Source organism: Bombina bombina, chromosome 6 (genome assembly GCF_027579735.1).
Source record: "Bombina bombina isolate aBomBom1 chromosome 6, aBomBom1.pri, whole genome shotgun sequence".
In the NCBI taxonomy this organism is placed as follows: domain Eukaryota; kingdom Metazoa; phylum Chordata; class Amphibia; order Anura; family Bombinatoridae; genus Bombina; species Bombina bombina.
Genome location: NC_069504.1, coordinates 734,249,261 through 734,270,640, shown reverse-complemented (window position 1 = coordinate 734,270,640; position 21,380 = coordinate 734,249,261). Strand labels below are relative to the sequence as shown.

Sequence of the window (21,380 nt, the reverse complement as noted above, 5' to 3'; positions counted from 1 at the left end):
ATTTATGACAGCACAAGACAATGTCCCTTGGAGGAGCTGTTGCGGAAGGCCATGCTCTCAAGGCCCTATGTGCTCTGTCCAGAACAATAGTTTCGCCTGTATTCAGATCCAGCAAGTATTTAAATAAGTTTTGTAGGTATGAGGCTATTTGTGCTTGAAGTATCTGCTCCGGGACACCTCTGATTCTGAGGTTCTGTCGTCTACCTCGATTGTCGAGGTCCTCCATTTGTTCCTGCAGCCGTACTATCGCTGTATTCTGTTGTTGAACAGCTTCTTCTAGGTTATCTGAGGTTTTAGTCGTTTCTTCTACTTGTTCTTCTAGCAACATCACTCTATTTCCTAAAGCAGTAATTTCTTTCTTTACCCCTGCTAAACCTTCCTTAATCGCTTGGTTAACCTGTGACATGAAAAAGGTAAGATCCTTCTTGGTGGGAAGGTTGTCCAAGTCAGCTTTTGTGAGTGGGGTGTTTTGAGTGTCGCCCCATTGTGAGTTTTCTTCCAAGCCATCTGCGCTGTCTTCAGTAAGCATGTTTGTGTTTGAGGATGTTAGCCCTTCTTGGGGTTTGAAAAAAGCATTTAGCTTGGTATTTGCAGACATAGCTGGTTTATTTGACTTTTCAGCTTTATGCTTGTTGCGTGATGCCATGTTGGTCTTTTATTTAGAGGTATCTCGGCTGCGGATTCCGCGCCCTCGTGATTATGAGAAGGGAAAAGTTTGTGTAACCTCAGAATGTTCTATGTATTTGCTGCTGTTAAATGTTCCACTGTCACCCAATGATGAGTGTGGGCTGCATCTAATTTGTGTAGGTGTCGTCCGGAGGAATTCTTTGACCGTTTTAAATAAGGACAGGCTGATTGTTTATAAATATAGTTACTGTCCCTGCGGCTTTTCTGGCATGGAGGCCGGTTTTAGCATTATCCCCCCTCGGGGGTTTCCATGTTAGGCTGAAATAATATTGAGGGCCTGCCAGGAGTGCAGTTTGTAGAGGCTTATGTAGATTGATATCTCGTGTTTCAGGGGGGGCCTAAGTGCTAGGTCAGTCTCTGCTTGTAATGTCCCTTGTGAGCCCCTGTCGTGTGCATTAAATGTATACTTGCGGTCAGCTGTAGGTGTAGGTAATCAGCGGCATCGATGTCCAGCTCCTTTCTGGTCCCTGTTACATTCAGAGTGGGTTGCTTTGGTCCGCTTGCTGCTAATTGTTCTCACCGCTGCTGCCTAGTATGTGTTGTAGCTGCGTCACCATGCTCCTGCGCGATGCTTAGGCCTCGGGGTCGGCGTTCTCACAAAATTGTGTTGATGTGGGGGTTTTTCACCCATGTTAGGCTCCCAAGGTGGTCGGATAGATGATGCCTCCTAATGGCAGTAAATTAGTGTTTGATACTGCCCGGGGGACCCGCCACCCGGTTTCAGAGCTCCGGAGCTATCTTATTCTGCGGCCATGTTCTTCGTCGGCCGACTCCGCCCCCTCCCGCCCTGGTTTTTTAATCAGGTCTGATGATTTATTTTCTCTAACTACAGTCACCACGGTATCATATGATTTCTCCTATGCAAATATTCCTCCTTTACGTCGGTCGAATGACTGGGGAAGGCGGAGCCTAGGAGGGATCATGTGACCAGCTTTGCTGGGCTCTTTGCCATTTCCTGTTGGGGAAGAGAATATCCCACAAGTAAGGATGACGCCGTGGACCGGACACACCGTTGGAGAAAGTAATTTATCAGGTAAACATAAATTCTGTTTTTAAAGATCTAATGAATAAAAAATTTGAGGCTTTACTAAAAAAGATGTTTGTCCACCAGGGTCTACAATGGCAACCTGCTGTTTGTATCGCCACTGTTACCAGGGCCGCGGCTTACTGGTTTGATGCGTTGTCTGAATCTTTTCAGATGGATACCCCTTTTGATGAGATCCAGGACAGGATTAAGGCTCTCAAGTTAGCCAATTCCTTCATTACAGATGCTTCCTTACAGGTTATTAAACTGGGAGCCAAAATTTCTTGTTTTGCTGTCCTAGCCCGCAGGGCCTTGTGGTTGAAGTCCTGGTCTGCAGCTGTTTCATCTAAATCTAAGCTCATGGCTATTCCTTACAAGGGTAAGACCTTGTTTGGACCTGGTTTGGCGGAAATTATCTCAGATATTACTGGAGGGAAGGGTTCTTTTATTCCTAAAGATAAAAAGAATAAGCAGAAGGGACGTCAGTGTAATTTTCGTTCCTTTCGTAACTTTAAAGGCAAGTCTTCCTCCAAGCAAGATCAAGTCAAGCCTTCCTGGAAGCCCAACCAGTCCTGGAATATGGAAAAGCAATCTAAAAGGCCTTCAGCTGATTCCAAGTCAGCATGAAGGGTTGGCCCCTGATTCGGGAGCATATCTTGTAGGGGGCAGACTCTCTCTTTTCCCAGGCTTAAATAAGAGATGTACTGGATCCCTGGGCCGTGGACATTGTCTCCCAGGGATACAAAACTTATCTGTTATCTGTTATCTTTTACTCCCAGAGGCAGATTTCTCCTCTCCAGATTATATGTAAACCAGATAAAAAGAGAGGCCTTCTTACATTGGGTCAAGAACCTTGCCGCCCTGGGGGTAATAGTTCCAGTTCCCTTTCAGGAAAGGGATCTGGGATTTTACTCAAATCTGTTTCTCAGAGTGCCATCCTTCAAGATGGAGACTATACGCTCCATTCTTCCCTTGGTACAAGAGGGTCAGTTAATGACAACCATAGACCTAAAGGATGCATACCTTCATGTTCCCATTCACAGGGACCATCACAAGTTTCTGAGTTTCGCCTTTTTGGACAATCCTTTACAGTTTGTGGGCCCTTCCATTCTGCATTGCCACAGTTCCCAGAATTTTTCAAAAGTTCTGGGGGCTCTTTTAGCTGTGCTTCGATCTCTGGGCATTGCAGTGGCACCTTATCTGGATGACATTCTGGTTTAGGCACCATCTTTTCAACAAGCAGAATCTCATACAGAGATCTTGTTGTCTTTTCTTCAATCCCACGGATGGAAGGTGAATCAGGGAAAAAAGTTCTCTGGTTCCAGCTACAAGGGTCGTATTTTTGGGGACCATAATAGACTCCCTGTTAATGAAGATGTATGGAGGTAATCGGTCTGATGGTGGCTTCCATGGACATCATTCCGTTTGCTCGGTTCCATCTCAGACCTTTGCAGTTATGCATGCTCAGACAATGGAACGGGAACTATATGGACCTGTCTCTGCATGTAGATCTAGATCAGGCATCACTCTCTTCCGTGGTGGCTTTCTCAGGATCATCTCTCCCAGGGTACTTGCTTCCGCAGACCCCCCTGGATGATTGTGACCACGGATGCCAGCCTTCTAGGTTGGGGAGTAGTATGGGGCTCATTGAAGGCTCAGGGCTTATGGACCCAGGAGCAGTCAGTCCTGCCCATAAACATTTTGGAGCTGAGAGCAATCTTCAATGCTCTTCTGGACTGGCCTCAGTTAGCCTTATTAGATTCCAGTCGGACAACATAACCTCGGTAGCCTACATCAACCACCAGGGGGGAACTCTGAGTTCCTTGGCCATGACAGAGGTTGCCCAAATTATTCAGTGGGCAGAGACCCACAACTGCTGTCTTTCTGCGATCCACATCCCAGGAGTGGACAATTGGGAACCAGATTTTCTGAACAGACATACTTTTCATCCCGGGGAGTGGGAACTTCATTCGGATGTTTTTTCCAGCTTGACCCTCAAGTGGGGGCAGCCGGAGTTGGATCTCATGGCTTTTCATCAGAATGCCAAACTTCCGAGATACGACTCGAGGGCAAGAGATGTGCAGGCATTTCAGATCGTTGCTCTGGCAGTTCCTTGGAACTTCAGTCTAGCATACCTGTTTCCTCCGTTCGCTCTCCTTCCAAGAGTCATTGCTCGAATCAAGCAGGAGAGGGCGTCTGTAATTCTCATAGCCCCGGCGTGTCCTCGCAGGATTTGGTATGCAGACCTAGTGGAAATGTAATTCTTTCCACCTTGGAGACTGCCTCTGAGGAAGGACCTTCTACTTTAGGGTCCCTTCATCCAAATATCGTTTCTCAGAAGCTGACTACTTGTAGATTGAACACTTAGTTTTATCTAAGTGTGGATTTTCAGAGTCGGTCATTGAGACCTTGATTCAGGCTCGTAAGCCTGTGACTAGCAGGATTTACAATAAGATCTGGCGTAAATACTTGTATTGGTGTGAATTCAAAGGATACTCTTGGAGTAGAGTAAGGATTCCTAGGATTTTGTCCTTTCTCCAGGATAGTCTGGAGAAGGGTTTGTCGGCAAATACTCTAAAGGGTCATATTTCGGCATTGTGCCAGACGTGCAATCGGTTTGTCAGGCCTTGGTTAGAATTCGGCCTGTGTTTAAACCTGTTACTCCTCCATGGAGTCTTAACCTTGTTCTTAAAGTTTTACAACAGGCTCCGTTTGAGCCTATGCATTCTTTAGATATTAAGATGTTATCTTGGAAAGTTTTGTTTCTTGTTGCCATTTCCTCTGCTCTGAGAGTTTCTGAACTCTCTGCTTTACAGTGTGATTCCCCTTATCTTATATTTCACTCTGATAAGGTGGTTCTGTGTACTAAGTTTGGTTTCCTGCCCAAGATTGTTTCGGTCAAGAATATTAATCAGGAAATCATTGTGCCTTCTTTGTGTCCTAATCCTTCTTGTCACAAAGAACGCTTGTTACATAATCTGGATATTGTGCGAGCGCTAAAATTTTATTTGCAGACAACTTTCGTCAGTCTTCTGCATTGTTTGTTTGCTTTTCTGGGAAACGCAAGGATCAGAAAGCTACAGCTACTTCACTTTCCCTTTGGCTGAAGAGCGTTTATTCGCTTGGCATATGAGACTGCTGGACAGCAAACCTCCTGATAAAATCCATAGCTCATTCCACAAGGGCTGTTTCTTCTTCCTGGGCCTTCAAAAATGAAGCTTCTGTAGAACAGATTTGCAAGGCTGCATCTTTGCACACTTTTTCCAAATTCTATAAATTCGATACTTTTTGCCTTGGCTGAGGCTTCTTTTGGGAGAAAGGTTCTTCAAGCAGTGGTTCCTTCTGTTTAGTTTACCTGTCTTGTCCCTCCCTTATCATCTGTGTCCTCTGGCTTGGGTATTGGTTCCCAACAGTAATTGATGATGATCCGTGGACTCACCATGTCATTAAAAAGAAAATTAAATTTATGCTTACCTGATAAATTTATTTATTTCTTGACACAGTGAGTCCACGGCCCGCCCTGTATTCAGACATTTTCTTTTTATATAAACCTCAGGCACCTCTGCACCTTGTGTTACTTCCTTTCTCTCCTTTACCTTTGGTCGAATGACTGAGGGATTGTGGGTAGGGGAGTGATATTTAACAGCTTTGCTGTGGTGCTCTTTGCCTCCTCCTGCTGGCTAGGAGTGATATTCCCAACAGTAATTGATGATGATCCGTGGACTCACTGTGTCGAGAAATAAATTTATCAGGTAAGCATAAATTTTGTTTTTTAAACAATACAATTTTCATTGTTTACTATCCCTTTAATTTGTTTTAAAAACTTCAAAACTTGACGGATGTTATTTTATAGAAACACAACAAAAATGTCTAATTACACAATGTTTACAGTCCCTTTTTAAAGGGACACTGAACCCAACTTTTTTTCTTTCATGGTTCAGATAGAGCATGCAATTTTAAGCAACTTTCTAATTTACTCCTATTATCAATTTTTCTTCGTTCACTTGCCATCTTTATTTGAAAAAGAAGGCATCTAAGCTTCTTTTTTTGGTTCAGACTCTGGACAGCACTTTTTTATTGGTGGATGAATTTATCCACCAATCAGCAAGAATAACCCAGGTTATTCACCAAAAATGGGCCGGCATCTAAACTTACATTCTTGCATTTCAAATAAAGATACCAAGAGAATTAAGAAAATTTGATAATAGGAGTAAATTAGAAAGTTGCTTAAAATTGCATGCTCTATCTGAATAATGAAAGAAAAAATTTAGGTTCAGTGTCCCTTTAAGTTTGTTAAATGTCTCATATACTGTACGTAATATACCCCTGTATAGCATTGTGTAAAATGTTTGTGCTTTATTATTAATAATAATAATAATAATAATAATAATAATAATAATAATATATATATATTTATATATATTAAAAAATATAATTAAAAAAAATTGCTTTTGCAATATCCCAGTGTAATTTTGCTTATTTGCTTTCCTGCTTTTTTTTTTTTTTTTTTTCCTTTAATTTTTTTTTTTACACTTACAGATACATTGATTTCTCTCATATACATTCTCTTCCCTTCCAGGTTTCCCTTTTACTATGAAATTAAGATGGCCTTTGTGATATGGCTGTTGTCTCCTTACACGCGAGGGGCGAGCCTGCTGTACAGGAAGTGTGTGCATCCCATCCTGTCCCTTAGGGAAAAGGTATACACATAATATCCACTGTTTATAATAAACTCAAAAGGGCGCACTCACTTATCCTAGCAAACGTTGTTTGACAAGACAAACGTGTTTATTTTGTTGCTGAAAATAGGGAGGGGAGGAAATTCAGAATAACATTTTAGAAAAAAATATTCTACAAATATGAAATGGATGTAAAAACAAATACCCTCTTTGCTATAAATATGTTATAAATAAGGGCCATTTTTTACTTAAATGTACATTGAACTGTAAATGTTTAAATGCAATCTCTCCTATATTATGTTCTCTATTGGTTCTTGATGTTGTACTTGAATAACGTACTAGAACTTTAAAATCCTATTTATAAATTATACAATATATGAGCTTCTTATGTCACTTTATATTTTGTTAATAGCCTTTTATATTTATGCAAGCAGAATATGCAGATTGCTATTTGTTAAAGGGAATGTCAACCCTAGCGTTTATGAAACGCTAGGATTGACTTTAGAAACAAATAAAGTGGGCTTTCATTGTATAAGATACTTCATGCAATAGGCTCCTTTACTTGTTTCAAACGATCGACATTCTGAGCTTCTCAGGCAGCCCACGGCAGAAATTTATTTTGCTAAGAGGTTACGTTTTCAAATAGCGTAACCTCTTAGCGTGTGGGAAATTCGGCTCCCAAGGGCACCTAACCGGATTTACTGCACGGCTATTGGCTAAGAGGTTAAAACGTCACCTCTCTAGCAAAACAGCGTTCTGCTGTGGGCTTACTTAGCATCTCAGAACGGTGAACTTGAAACAAATAAAGAAGCTTTATCTTAGCCAGTATCTTATACTTCATGAATGAAAGTCCCCTTTATTTGTTTTAATAGTCAATCCTAGCGTTTCAAAAACGCTAGGATTGAGTTTCACTTTAAGCATTTCTAGTTGTTAGGCAAAATAATGTTCACTTGCTATGAGTGTTTTGTATACAAATTACTTTACACAGTCAGCTTTGAGGGAAATCTCTTGGTGTAATCTTATTGTATGGAACAATAATCTCATGTTCTGGATTTAATTCTGCCTCATGTAATCTTGATGATGATTTAAACATTTTTGCATAAATAACCAAAGTGGTATTCCGCTCTTCACTATGTAAATAGCAGTTGGTTGGAGGGTTATAGAGTCACATTAGTGAACATGTTATGTCAAGCTGTGTATTTATAGTGTCACATACAACGCAAAAGCAAATTATGCTTCACTTTTGAATGTTAACTTAAAGGGACAGTAAACATTTATAAAACAAAATCCCTTTAAAGGGGCATGAAACCCAAACATTTTTTTACATGATTTAGAAAGAGTATGCAGTTTTTAACAACTTTCTAATTTACTTCTATTATCTAATTTGCTTCATTCTCTGTATATACTTTGCTGAAAAGCATATCTAGATAGGCTCGGTAGCTGCTGATTGGTGGCTGCACATAGATGCCTCGTATGATTGGCTCATCCATGTATATTGCTATTTCTTCAACAAAGAATATCTAAAGAATGAAACAAATTAGATAATAGAAGTAAATTGGAATGTTGTTTAAAATTGTATTCTCTACCTAAATCATGAAAGAAAAAAATTGGGTTTAGTGTTCCTTTAAATTTCTGTATCCCAGGTGATGTTTGATGTATAGCTGGTAACTTTTATGAAAGTGTAAACCAGTTTTAAAAAGTTAGCATTTTACATACTGTTTTAAATTTCATTACTGCCCACAAGCATCTTTATTGTTTTTTATCTGCCTTTGTCACTTGTCCATACAACCTATTGCAAGCCGTGTCTGTGGCGCAATTGGGAGATTACAGAGCCGCACACCTGATGTCCCATGGGATTTATCTTCAGTCATTACAAAAGAATATAAATATTGTTACGTCCTCTGTAATTCACTTAGGTAGATGTTTGCGTGACGGTGAGTCACAAGGGAACCCAGAAGAGCACATTGCTAGAGATTGAGGGGTGGGCGTTACAGCTTCTGATAGGCTGTATTCCCCATTAGGAACAGTGAAGGAATGATGGGCAGTCCTCAGATTGAAAATAGCATGTAAAATGCTGCCTTTTTAAACAAGTTTACACTTTCATAAATAAAGTTATACATCAAACTTATGTTCTGAGGTAAGAGATAATGAAAGACTGATTGTTTTATTTGACATTTGCTGTCCGTTTAAAAGAGAGGTACTGAAATAAATAAACAAGCTTCCTTTTTGTAAAGATGGAAAGAATAATTATTGGATTACTCATCAGCTGATGCAAGGCTGAAATGCAGTTGATGCAATACTGACATTCTAATTACTTAAAGGGATGTTAAACAGTAAATACGTTAGACATAATGATGTATTGAAAGCAAACAGCCTTGGAATATTATGTAGATGTATTTTTACTATTATATTGGTTTAAATATTGCAAATGTAAGTGTAGAGGTTTAGTTTATATAAAGAATTTTAGTAATAGTGGAATCCCTTCTTCTATTGCCTGCTTTTATAATTGTCCATAATTGTCTTCAGCAAGGGAAACCGATAAGGAGCAACTGAAGTTCAAACATGGCAGCGCCCATTACTTAATAGAAACTCAGTGGAATTTAGAAAAACAATTATTTCAAATTTAAATTACAGTAAAGGGGAACAAAATAAATAATGAAAGTATATTGCAAAGTTTCGTAACTACACATAATTAAACATTTTATATTATAATTCCATACTGTTTAATACCCCTTTAAAAGGACATGCAAATCAAAATGAATGTTTCATGATTCAAACTATGCATGCAATTCTAAAAAAAAAAATTCCAGTTTACTTCTGTTATCAAACTTGCTTTGTTCTTTTTGTATCCTCTGTTGAAGAGCATATTTAGGTAGGCTCAAGAGCATGCATGGATCCTGAGCACTATATAGCAGAAGTGTTTGCAACAATGTACAACATTGTTGCAGACGCAGCTGCAATATAAGGCTGAAGATATATGCATTCCCTTGAGCCTACCTAACCAAGCATGCCTAACAGTACAAGATCATGTAATGTACAAAGAAAGATATTCATTACAGTATAAATATACAGGGAAATAGAAGCTGTCCTTTGGGTGTTATTAGCCAAAGTTGCAACAGGTCCAGTGTTTATATGCGCTAGATTCTAGAACACCAAGGTAAGCCTTCGGCATAGAGATCCCTGTATTGAGCTCTATTAAATTACATTTTTATGAATGTCCCGAACGGTTGGTATAAAGTCCTTAATCTGTTTTTACATGAACAGTTTTGAAAACAAAAAAACAATAGAATAAAGCAGACTTCTCTCCAAGATATTTATATTAAAAAAAATCAAGTATAATATTGACATAGTTTGAAAAATTAACTGAAAAGCACTGTTAAAGGAGCAGTATATACAGTAGATAATCAACAAATGCATGATAGAGACAATGCAATAGCACTTAGTCTGAACTTCAAATGTAACAATATTTTTTTTTTTTCTGACAAGTTTCAGTAATGTCTATTCGCACTCTTCCTGTATCATGTGACAGTCATCAGCCAATCACAAATGCAAATACATATATTGTGTGAATTCTTGCACATGCTCAGTAGGAGCTGGTGACTCAGTGTTACAATAAAAAGACTGTGCACATTTTGTTAGTGTAAGTAAATCAGAAAGTTGTTTACAATTGCATCCTCTATCTGAATCATGAAAGTTTAATTTTAACTTGAGTGTCCCTTTTAATATACAGTAACATGTTAACAAGGAACTTTTATAATGCATGTTAATGTGGCAACTTATGAAGCGTGATAAACCAATGAACGCAATCATTGGTGTATAAATAAAAGCCGGGGAGGGGGGGAGAAGATTGACTTTTGTCAAATTTGCTTCTTTTTCTTGGTATATTTCATTAAGAAGTAAACTCACAGGAGCTCAGAACGCTTGTGTCTTTAGCACCCTATGTTACCAGTGTTGGCAAATATGTTTCTAGTAACGTTATACATAGTTGCAAGCTCTGCTGCCATGGAATGCTAAAGACATGAGCATGCTCCTGAGCTTTTCTCAGCCTACCTAGGTTTACTCTCCAACTCAATAAGATAAAGCAAATTTGATAAGTCTATTGGACAATTTGTTTAAAATCCCATGCCCTTTCTGAATCTTGTTTTATTGTGACTTTACTGTCCCTTTTAAGCGGTAGATCTTTAAATCTGTATATTTAGTGTGAGATATATATATATATATATATATATATATATATATATATATATATATATTCAGCTGTCCCCCCAGGCTGCATGAATAACACAGGCATTTCACCAGCTGTTATTGCTCGGTCCTGACATGTTTTACAATGCATCTGATGTCTGAGGTTTGCAAAAGGCTGCTGTGTTAAAGGGATAGTAAAGTCCAAATTAAACTTTCATGATTCAGATAGGGCTCGTCATTTTAAACAACTTTCCAATTAACTTTTATCAAATTTGCTTTGTTCTCTTGGTATTCTTAGTTGAAAGCTAACCTAGGTAAGCTCATATGCAAATTTCTAAGCCCTTGAAGGCCGCCTCTTATCTGAATGCATTTGGCAGTTTTTCACAGCTAGAAGGTGTTAGTTCACGTGTTTCATATTAGATAACATTGTGCTCACGCACGCAAAGTTATTTAGGAGTCGGCACTAATTGCCTGTAATGCAAGTCTGTCAAAAGATCTGAGATAAGGAGGCAGTCAGCAGAAGCTTAGATACACGGTAATTACAGAGGTAAAAAGTATATTTATATAACAGTGTTGGTTATGAAAAACTGGGGAATGGTAAATAAATGAATTATCTATCTTTTTAAGCAATAACATTTTTGGTGTTTACTATCCCTTTAACCCTTGCATTCAGTCTATAACTGGCCCATTCTGTCACTTTTCTAGACATGTTGTCCTTTTTAATTCATAATGTTTTTTCCCTTCTTAGGAAATAGACACATACATTGTGCAGGCGAAGGAACGGAGCTATGAGTCATTCGTGAGCATTGGGCGGAAAGGTCTTAATATTGCAGCCACCGCTGCTGTACAAGCTGCTACTAAGGTATATACCACTTTATTTTTTGAAATAATTTTTATTTAGGTTTGTAGCAAGGCATACAAAGATCTTGAAACATTAAAACATAATAGTATTGAGATACAGTTATGAAACAACATGTCAGATAAGAAATATATGTTCCTGAAAGAAAAATCTAAAAAGAGCATACATGAAATAAATGCCTAACAATAGTTAAACCCCCAAAATGCCACAGGAGGCCACTTTTGGACCTCATCTATAGATAATCAAAGTTTAGGAGGTTGTTACCAAATAGGGAGACCACTTTTGGGTCTCAATGACAAACCCCTTTTTTTTTTCTTTTATGCGTTTAACAAGAGCTGTAGTAACAAGCTTAACTGGTTGTTTGAAGCTAAAGCATGCACCTCCACTATTAGTAAAACCAAAGCTGCTCAAACCTACTGGGCATATCAGTATATTGGCCTTAATATGGGGCAACAGTTAAAGTGAAAGATGAGCATATTATGAAAGGTGACCAAACCATAGTAAAAAATGTGATGACCAAATTGTGGGTTCGTAAAGGCTTGAAGGCCATCCAGACAGGGGCTGCATGTAAGATATAATGCTAGGCACACAAGCAATGCAAGAAGTAATATAATTAACCAGACCTAAATTGAGAGTGTGTATATATGGCAACCACACAGAGGTAACGTACTTAAAGGGGGTCATGCAAAGGTAAAGAAACCAAAAATTGAAGTATTTTGGTAGCGCTTCGTGGGTGATCTATATTCAGCTTATGGGATACTTGTATATTTGATGGTATTAAATGTGTGGTACAAATTGATAGGTTTGAACGTCTATTATTAAATAAAAACTAGAAACTTAACAGTATATAAAAGTACTATGTAAGCCTGAACCCCACTATGAGGATCCTGAGCAACATTAGACCACAAGTTTCCATACTACAGGGCAGTATTCTGACAGTGTGCTCTACTTTATGTGGAAGGCTACGGTGATACAGAAACAGTAAACTCCACCATCCCGGCCGCAGATGGCAAAGAAACCCCCGCCCCTGTAAAATGCTGTTATATAAAGACACCACTGAGAATATAAAGTACACTAGCCAACATCAACTATCATCATGTTAAAAGTAGGATATGTCAATATGGTCAAGTTCTCATTACAGATAATAAGATATTGCAACATGGTCAGATTCTTATAACAGAAATAACTTGGGGAATAGCTAGGTAAGGAGATATCAATAATAATAAACAATGGCCCATCAAAGCTTCATCATAAATATTATAAGGTAAGCCCAACATTATATGACATACAAACTTAACAAAGAGAGCGCCTCTGGTATAGTTTAGGTACTTGGAAAGTCTGGAGAGCCATATGTAAAGTTCCTTATGTCGGGTTTAGCCGACTCCAGCACGATTGCAGTTATTACCTCCCATGTATACCCAGTTGCATAACAGCAAGGGCATCTGTGTCTCTGTGAGAGTTCTCCAGTGATACCATGACCGGGTAGGAGTGAACATTAAGGGGGAAGAAGTGTAGGGGACCGGAACCTTTTTGACACCATCTGCCCAGCAATTCTCATACCAAGTTGTGGATAATAGGCAGTATTGGACCCACCTAGAAGAGATTCCCTGAAGAGTCCCCTCTGATCCCGGATCTGAGAATGAGGTGCTTTGGTCCTTCATCTGATGGTAGGTAGAGAAAGGTTTGATCCGCTCCGGAGTTGCCCTGGGACCGATACATCTTGGCTGTTCTAGATGCTCCTCTTGAGTATAGAGGTCTCCGTACAGGCACTCCGCAACAGCTGTTACCTCCAAACGTTCCTCTGTAAGTCGATCAATCTTGTAAGTCACAGGATCTCCAGCCAACTTTATAGATAGATCAACAGTGTGCGGTAGATGCTGGGGCCCCTTAACATCTCCGCTGCCGTAACTTATTTCAGCCGAACTTGGAACAGTCTCTGGTGGGGGTACATTTTTATTTACAGAGCTAAAGGCTGCGCTCAGAACTTCAGTGAATGCCAGTTGGTAGGAGTCTAGGAGTCTTCCCAATTCATGGAGAATCTTATGCGTGCTTTCCATGGCAAATATAAGCGTTAACCAGTAGCGGGCAAGTAAGATGAAATGTGGTGCTAGATAGTGATATCTCAGGTCATGCGAGTAAGTATAGGCTTAATTGCAGCGACTGTTGAGAAAGCACTGCTACTAACGACAGGTCTACAGAAGGTACCTGCCGGGGGGTCTAATTAAAGGCCACAGTCCTTAATATGAGTTGGGAGTCCTGATGATTTGTGCAATCTTGTAGCCACGAGGGTGGGAAGATGGCCGCTGCTTGTGTAGTATCAGGATAGGCCTCCGGTCCTAACTTTAGATTGTAGCACCTGCAGATAAATTTAGGCTTCACCAGTGGCCAGGTGGAAGTCCGGGATATATTCAGGCAATATCTCTAGGTTTAGCTCTGTTGTAGGCACCTTGTAAAGTTGTTTATAATATAGTCAGGACCAGAGCAACAGGATTATGCGGCCATTCTCTTGTGCTGCGGACTCCGCCCCCCAGGTATATACCACTTTAAATCCCTAACTAAATGTTTCATCAATAAAAACATAGTAACATTGCAGAGATGCTAAAGATGAAATTTTGTACTTATGTTTGCTACAGTTTTCCTAACCTAGCTACATGCTACACAGTTAATGCTTAGAGTAGTGCACAAACTCATTTACTGCTAATGCTAAGTGATCAAAATCCAGTGAGAGAAGATAAACATACTCACCAGAGTTTTCAAATGGGTTTATTCTTGATTTGCAAAAATTAGAAAATAGATTAAACCCAAAAGATAGAGACCAGATATAGTCCCACAGAAGAAAGTCCCCTTTGTTGATTCCTTGTATTAAAAGGGTATACCAACTATTGCTGAAGGCTCCTCCTCCTCAAAGCATCATGGTATTCATCTGTTTAATAGAAATAATGAGAAAGGAATAGGGCGCCACCGTAGCGCATAAATGTGGCAGACAATATGCAAACCAGATATAGAAGCCAAATTGTTATTTTCTCCAACATAGGTGTGTCCGGTCCACGGCGTCATCCTTACTTGTGGGATATTCTCCTCCCCAACAGGAAATGGCAAAGAGCCCAGCAAAGCTGGTCACATGATCCCTCCTAGGCTCCGCCTTCCCCAGTCATTCTCTTTGCCGTTGTACAGGCAACATCTCCACGGAGATGGCTTAGAGTTTTTTAGTGTTTAACTGTAGTTTTTATTATTCAATCAAGAGTTTGTTATTTTAAAATAGTGCTGGTATGTACTATTTACTCTGAAACAGAAAAGAGATGAAGATTTCTGTTTGTAAGAGGAAAATGATTTTAGCAACCGTTACTAAAATCGATGGCTGTTTCCACACAGGACTGTTGAGAGGAATTAACTTCAGTTGGGGGAACAGTGAGCAGACTTTTGCTGCTTGAGGTATGACACACTCTAACAAGACGATGTAATGCTGGAAGCTGTCATTTTCCCTATGGGATCCGGTAAGCCATTTTTATTACAGACAGAAAAAAAGGGCTTCACAAGGGCTTTTTAAGACTGTAGACATTTTCTGGGCTAAATCGATTTATATATAAACATAATTTATACTCCATAGCCTTGAGGAATTATTTTAATCTTGGGAATTTTGTAAAATAACCGGCAGGCACTGTATTGGACACCTTATTCTCTAGGGGCTTTCCCTAATCATAGGCAGAGTCTCATTTTCGCGCCTGTATTGCGCACTTGTTTTTGAGAAGCATGACATGCAGATGCATGTGTGAGGAGCTCTGATACATAGAAAAGACTTTCTGAAGGCGTCATGTGGTATCGTATTCCCCTTTGGGCTTGGTTGGGTCTCAGCAAAGCAGATACCAGGGACTGTAAAGGGGTTAAATATAAAAACGGCTCCGGTTCCGTTATTTTAAGGGTTAAAGCTTCCAAATTTGGTGTGCAATACTTTTAAGGCTTTAAGACACTGTGGTGAAATTTTGGTGAATTTTGAACAATTCCTTCATACTTTTTCGCAATTGCAGTAATAAAGTGTGTTCAGTTTAAAATTTAAAGTGACAGTAACGGTTTTATTTTAAAACGTTTTTTGTACTTTGTTATCAAGTTTATGCCTGTTTAACATGTCTGAACTACCAGATAGACTGTGTTCTGAATGTGGGGAAGCCAAGGTTCCTTCTCATTTAAATAGATGTGATTTATGTGACACAAAATTTAGAGAAAATGATGCCCAAGATGATTCCTCAAGTGAGGGGAGTAAGCATGGTACTGCATCATCCCCTCCTTCGTCTACACCAGTCTTGCCCACACAGGGGGCCCCTAGTACATCTAGCGCGCCAATACTCCTTACTATGCAACAATTAACGGCTGTAATGGATAATTCTATCAAAAACATTTTAGCCAAAATGCCCACTTATCAGCGAAAGCGCGACTGCTCTGTTTTAGAAAATACTGAAGAGCATGAGGACGCTGATGATATTGGTTCTGAAGGGCCCCTACACCAGTCTGAGGGGGCCAGGGAGGTTTTGTCTGAGGGAGAAATTTCAGATTCAGGGAAAATTTCTCAACAAGCTGAACCTGATGTGATTACATTTAAATTTAAGTTGGAACATCTCCGCGCTCTGCTTAAGGAGGTGTTATCCACTCTGGATGATTGTGAGAATTTGGTCATTCCAGAGAAACTATGTAAAATGGACAAGTTCCTAGAGGTCCCGGGGCCCCCCGAAGCTTTTCCTATACCCAAGCGGGTGGCGGACATTGTAAATAAAGAATGGGAAAGGCCCGGTATACCTTTCGTCCCTCCCCCCATATTTAAGAAATTGTTTCCTATGGTCGACCCCAGAAAGGACTTATGGCAGACAGTTCCCAAGGTCGAGGGGGCGGTTTCTACTCTAAACAAACGCACCACTATACCCATAGAAGATAGTTGTGCTTTCAAAGATCCTATGGATAAAAAATTAGAGGGTTTGCTTAAAAAGATGTTTGTTCAGCAAGGTTACCTTCTACAACCAATTTCATGCATTGTTCCTGTCACTACAGCAGCGTGTTTCTGGTTCGATGAACTAGAAAAGGCGCTCAATAAAATCTTGGTCAGCGGATGCGTCTTCCAAGAACAAATTGCTTAACATTCCTTTCAAGGGGAAAACGCTGTTTGGCCCTGACTTGAAAGAGATTATTTCTGATATCACTGGGGGCAAGGGCCACGCCCTTCCTCAGGATAGGTCTTTCAAGGCCAAAAATAAACCTAATTTTCGTCCCTTTCGCAGAAACGGACCAGCCCCAAGTGCTACGTCCTCTAAGCAAGAGGGTAATACTTCTCAAGCCAAGCCAGCCTGGAGGCCAATGCAAGGCTGGAACAAAGGTAAGCAGGCCAAGAAACCTGCCACTGCTACCAAGACAGCATGAGATGTTGGCCCCCGATCCGGGACCGGATCTGGTGGGGGGCAGACTCTCTCTCTTCGCTCAGGCTTGGGCAAGAGATGTTCTGGATCCTTGGGCGCTAGAAATAGTCTCCCAAGGTTATCTTCTGGAATTCAAGGGGCTTCCCCCAAGGGGGAGTTTCCACAGGTCTCAATTGTCTTCAGACCACATAAAAAGACAGGCATTCTTACATTGTGTAGAAGACCTGTTAAAAATGGGAGTGATTCATCCTGTTCCATTAGGAGAACTAGGGATGGGGTTCTACTCCAATCTGTTCGTAGTTCCCAAAAAAGAGGGAACGTTCAGACCAATCTTAGATCTCAAGATCCTAAACAAGTTTCTCAAGGTTCCATCGTTCAAAATGGAAACCATTCGAACAATTCTTCCTTCCATCCAGGAAGGCCAATTCATGACCACGGTGGATTTAAAGGATGCGTATCTACATATTCCTATCCACAAGGAACATCATCGGTTCCTAAGTTTCGCATTTCTGGACAAGCATTACCAGTTTGTGGCACTCCCGTTCGGATTAGCCACTGCTCCAAGAATTTTCACAAAGGTACTAGGGTCCCTTCTAGCGGTGCTAAGACCAAGGGGCATTGCAGTAGTACCTTACTTGGACGACATACTGATTCAAGCGTCGTCCCTTCCACAAGCAAAGGCTCACACGGACATTGTCCTGGCCTTTCTCAGATCTCACGGGTGGAAAGTGAACGTAGAAAAAAGTTCTCTATCTCCGTCAACAAGGGTTCCCTTCTTGGGAACAATAATAGACTCCTTAGAAATGAGGATTTTTCTGACAGAGGCCAGAAAATCAAAACTTCTAAACTCTTGTCAAATACTTCATTCTGTTCCTCTTCCTTCCATAGCGCAGTGCATGGAAGTAATAGGTTTGATGGTAGCGGCAATGGACATAGTTCCTTTTGCGCGAATTCATCTAAGACCATTACAACTGTGCATGCTCAGTCAGTGGAATGGGGACTATACAGACTTGTCTCCGACGATACAAGTAGATCAGTGGACCAGAGATTCACTCAGTTGGTGGCTGTCCCTGGACAACCTGTCACAGGGGATGAGCTTCCGCAGACCAGAGTGGGTCATTGTCACGACCGACGCCAGTCTGGTGGGCTGGGGCGCGGTCTGGGGACCCCTGAAAGCGCAGGGTCTTTGGTCTCGGGAAGAATCTATTCTCCCGATAAATATTCTGGAACTGAGAGCGATATTCAATGCTCTCAAGGCTTGGCCTCAGCTAGCAAAGACCAAGTTCATACGGTTTCAATCAGACAACATGACGACTGTTGCGTACATCAACCATCAGGGGGGGAACAAGGAGTTCCCTGGCGATGGAAGAAGTGACCAAAATCATTCAATGGGCGGAGACTCACTCCTGCCACTTGTCTGCAATCCACATTCCAGGAGTGGAAAACTGGGAAGCGGATTTTCTGAGTCGTCAGACATTTCATCCGGGGGAGTGGGAACTCCATCCGGAAATCTTTTCCCAAATCACTCAATTGTGGGGCATTCCAGACATGGATCTGATGGCCTCTCGTCAGAACTTCAAGGTTCCTTGCTACGGGTCCAGATCCAGGGATCCCAAGGTGACTCTAGTAGATGCACTAGTAGCACCTTGGATCTTCAAACTAGCTTATGTATTCCCGCCGTTTCCTCTCATCCCCAGGCTGGTAGCCAGGATCAATCAGGAGAGGGCATAGGTGATCTTGATAGCTCCTGCGTGGCCACGCAGGACTTGGTATGCAGACCTGGTGAATATGTCAACGGCTCCACCATGGAAGCTACCTTTGAGACGAGACCTTCTTGTTCAAGGTCCGTTCGAACATCCGAATCTGGTCTCACTCCAACTGACTGCTTGGAGATTGAACGCTTGATCTTATCAAAGCGAGGGTTCTCAGATTCTGTCATTGATACTCTTGTTCAGGCCAGAAAGCCTGTAACTAGAAAAATCTACCACAAAATATGGAAAAAATATATCTGTTGGTGTGAATCTAAAGGATTCCCTTGGGACAAGATAAAAATTCCTAAGATTCTATCCTTTCTTCAAGAAGGTTTGGAGAAAGGATTATCTGCAAGTTCTTTGAAAGGACAGATTTCTGCCTTGTCTGTGTTACTTCACAAAAAGCTGGCAGCTGTGCCAGATGTTCAAGCCTTTGTTCAGGCTCTGGTTAGAATCAAGCCTGTTTACAAACCTTTGACTCCTCCTTGGAGTCTCAATTTAGTTCTTTCAGTTCTTCAGTTGATATTAAGTTATCTTGGAAAGTTTTGTTTTTGGTTGCAATTTCTTCTGCTAGAAGAGTTTCAGAATTATCTGCTCTGCAGTGTTCTCCTCCTTATCTGGTGTTCCATGCAGATAAGGTGGTTCTGCGTACTAAACCTGGTTTTCTTCCGAAAGTTGTTTCTAACAAAAACATTAACCAGGAGATAGTCGTGCCTTCTTTGTGTCCGAATCCAGTTTCAAAGAAGGAACGTTTGTTGCACAATTTGGATGTAGTTCGTGCTCTAAAATTCTATTTAGATGCTACAAAGGATTTTAGACAAACATCTTCCTTGTTTGTTGTTTATTCTGGTAAAAGGAGAGGTCAAAAAGCAACTTCTACCTCTCTCTTTTTGGATTAAAAGCATCATCAGATTGGCTTACGAGACTGCCGGACGGCAGCCTCCTGAAAGAATCACAGCTCATTCCACTAGGGCTGTGGCTTCCACATGGGCCTTCAAGAACGAGGCTTCTGTTGATCAGATATGTAAGGCAGCGACTTGGTCTTCACTGCACACTTTTACTAAATTTTACAAATTTGATACTTTTGCTTCTTCTGAGGCTATTTTTGGGAGAAAGGTTTTGCAAGCCGTGGTGCCTTCCATCTAGGTGACCTGATTTGCTCCCTCCCTTCATCCGTGTCCTAAAGCTTTGGTATTGGTTCCCACAAGTAAGGATGACGCCGTGGACCGGACACACCTATGTTGGAGAAAACAGAATTTATGTTTACCTGATAAATTACTTTCTCCAACGGTGTGTCCGGTCCACGGCCCGCCCTGGTTTTTTAATCAGGTCTGATAATTTATTTTCTTTAACTACAGTCACCACGGTATCATATGATTTCTCCTATGCAAATATTCCTCCTTTACGTCGGTCGAATGACTGGGGAAGGCGGAGCCTAGGAGGGATCATGTGACCAGCTTTGCTGGGCTCTTTGCCATTTCCTGTTGGAGAAGAGAATATCCCACAAGTAAGGATGACGCCGTGGACCGGACACACCGTTGGAGAAAGTAATTTATCAGGTAAACATAAATTCTGTTTTTCGTCCCTTTCGCAGAAACGGACCAGCCCCAAGTGCTACGTCCTCTAAGCAGGAGGGTAATACTTCTCAAGCCAAACCAGCCTGGAGACCAATGCAAGGCTGGAACAAAGGAAAGCAGGCCAAGAAACCTGCCACTGCTACCAAGACAGCATGAGATGTTGGCCCCCGATCCGGGACCGGATCTGGTGGGGGGCAGACTCTCTCTCTTCGCTCAGGCTTGGGCAAGAGATGTTCTGGATCCTTGGGCGCTAGAAATAGTCTCCCAAGGTTATCTTCTGGAATTCAAGGGGCTTCCCCCAAGGGGGAGGTTCCACAGGTCTCAATTGTCTTCAGACCACATAAAAAAACAGGCATTCTTGCATTGTGTAGAAGACCTGTTAAAAATGGGAGTGATTCATCCTGTTCCATTAGGAGAACAAGGGATGGGGTTCTACTCCAATCTGTTCGTAGTTCCCAAAAAAGAGGGAACGTTCAGACCAATCTTAGATCTCAAGATCCTAAACAAGTTTCTCAAGGTTCCATCGTTCAAAATGGAAACCATTCGAACAATTCTTCCTTCCATCCAGGAAGGTCAATTCATGACCACGGTGGATTTAAAGGATGCGTATCTACATATTCCTATCCACAAGGAACATCATCGGTTCCTAAGGTTCGCATTCCTGGACAAGCATTACCAGTTTGTGGCACTTCCGTTCGGATTAGCCACTGCTCCAAGGATTTTCACAAAGGTACTAGGGTCCCTTCTAGCGGTGCTAAGACCAAGGGGCATTGCAGTAGTACCTTACTTGGACGACATTCTGATTCAAGCGTCGTCCCTTCCTCAAGCAAAGGCTCACACGGACATTGTCCTGGCCTTTCTCAGATCTCACGGATGGAAAGTGAACGTAGAAAAGAGTTCTCTATCTCCGTCAACAAGGGTTCCCTTCTTGGGAACAATAATAGACTCCTTAGAAATGAGGATTTTTCTGACAGAGGCCAGAAAAACAAAACTTCTGAACTCTTGTCAAATACTTCATTCTTTTCCTCTTCCTTCCATAGCGCAGTGCATGGAAGTAATAGGTTTGATGGTTGCGGCAATGGACATAGTTCCTTTTGCGCGCATTCATCTGAGACCATTACAACTGTGCATGCTCAGTCAGTGGAATGGGGACTATACAGACTTGTCTCCGACGATACAAGTAAATCAGAGGACCAGAGATTCACTCCGTTGGTGGCTG

The 21,380-nt window shown here is 41.2% G+C and overlaps 1 protein-coding gene across 1 annotated transcript in view; it reads left to right on the top strand.

The window, feature by feature from the left end:
* Positions 1–21,380, top strand: part of REEP4 (receptor accessory protein 4) — a 75,149-nt gene that overhangs the window by 40,998 nt on the left and 12,771 nt on the right. Inside the window, exons 4-5 of the mRNA XM_053717957.1 lie at positions 6,291–6,411; positions 11,324–11,437. Of these exons, the coding sequence (XP_053573932.1) occupies positions 6,291–6,411; positions 11,324–11,437 (235 nt within the window). The remainder of the gene's footprint in view (positions 1–6,290; positions 6,412–11,323; positions 11,438–21,380) is intronic.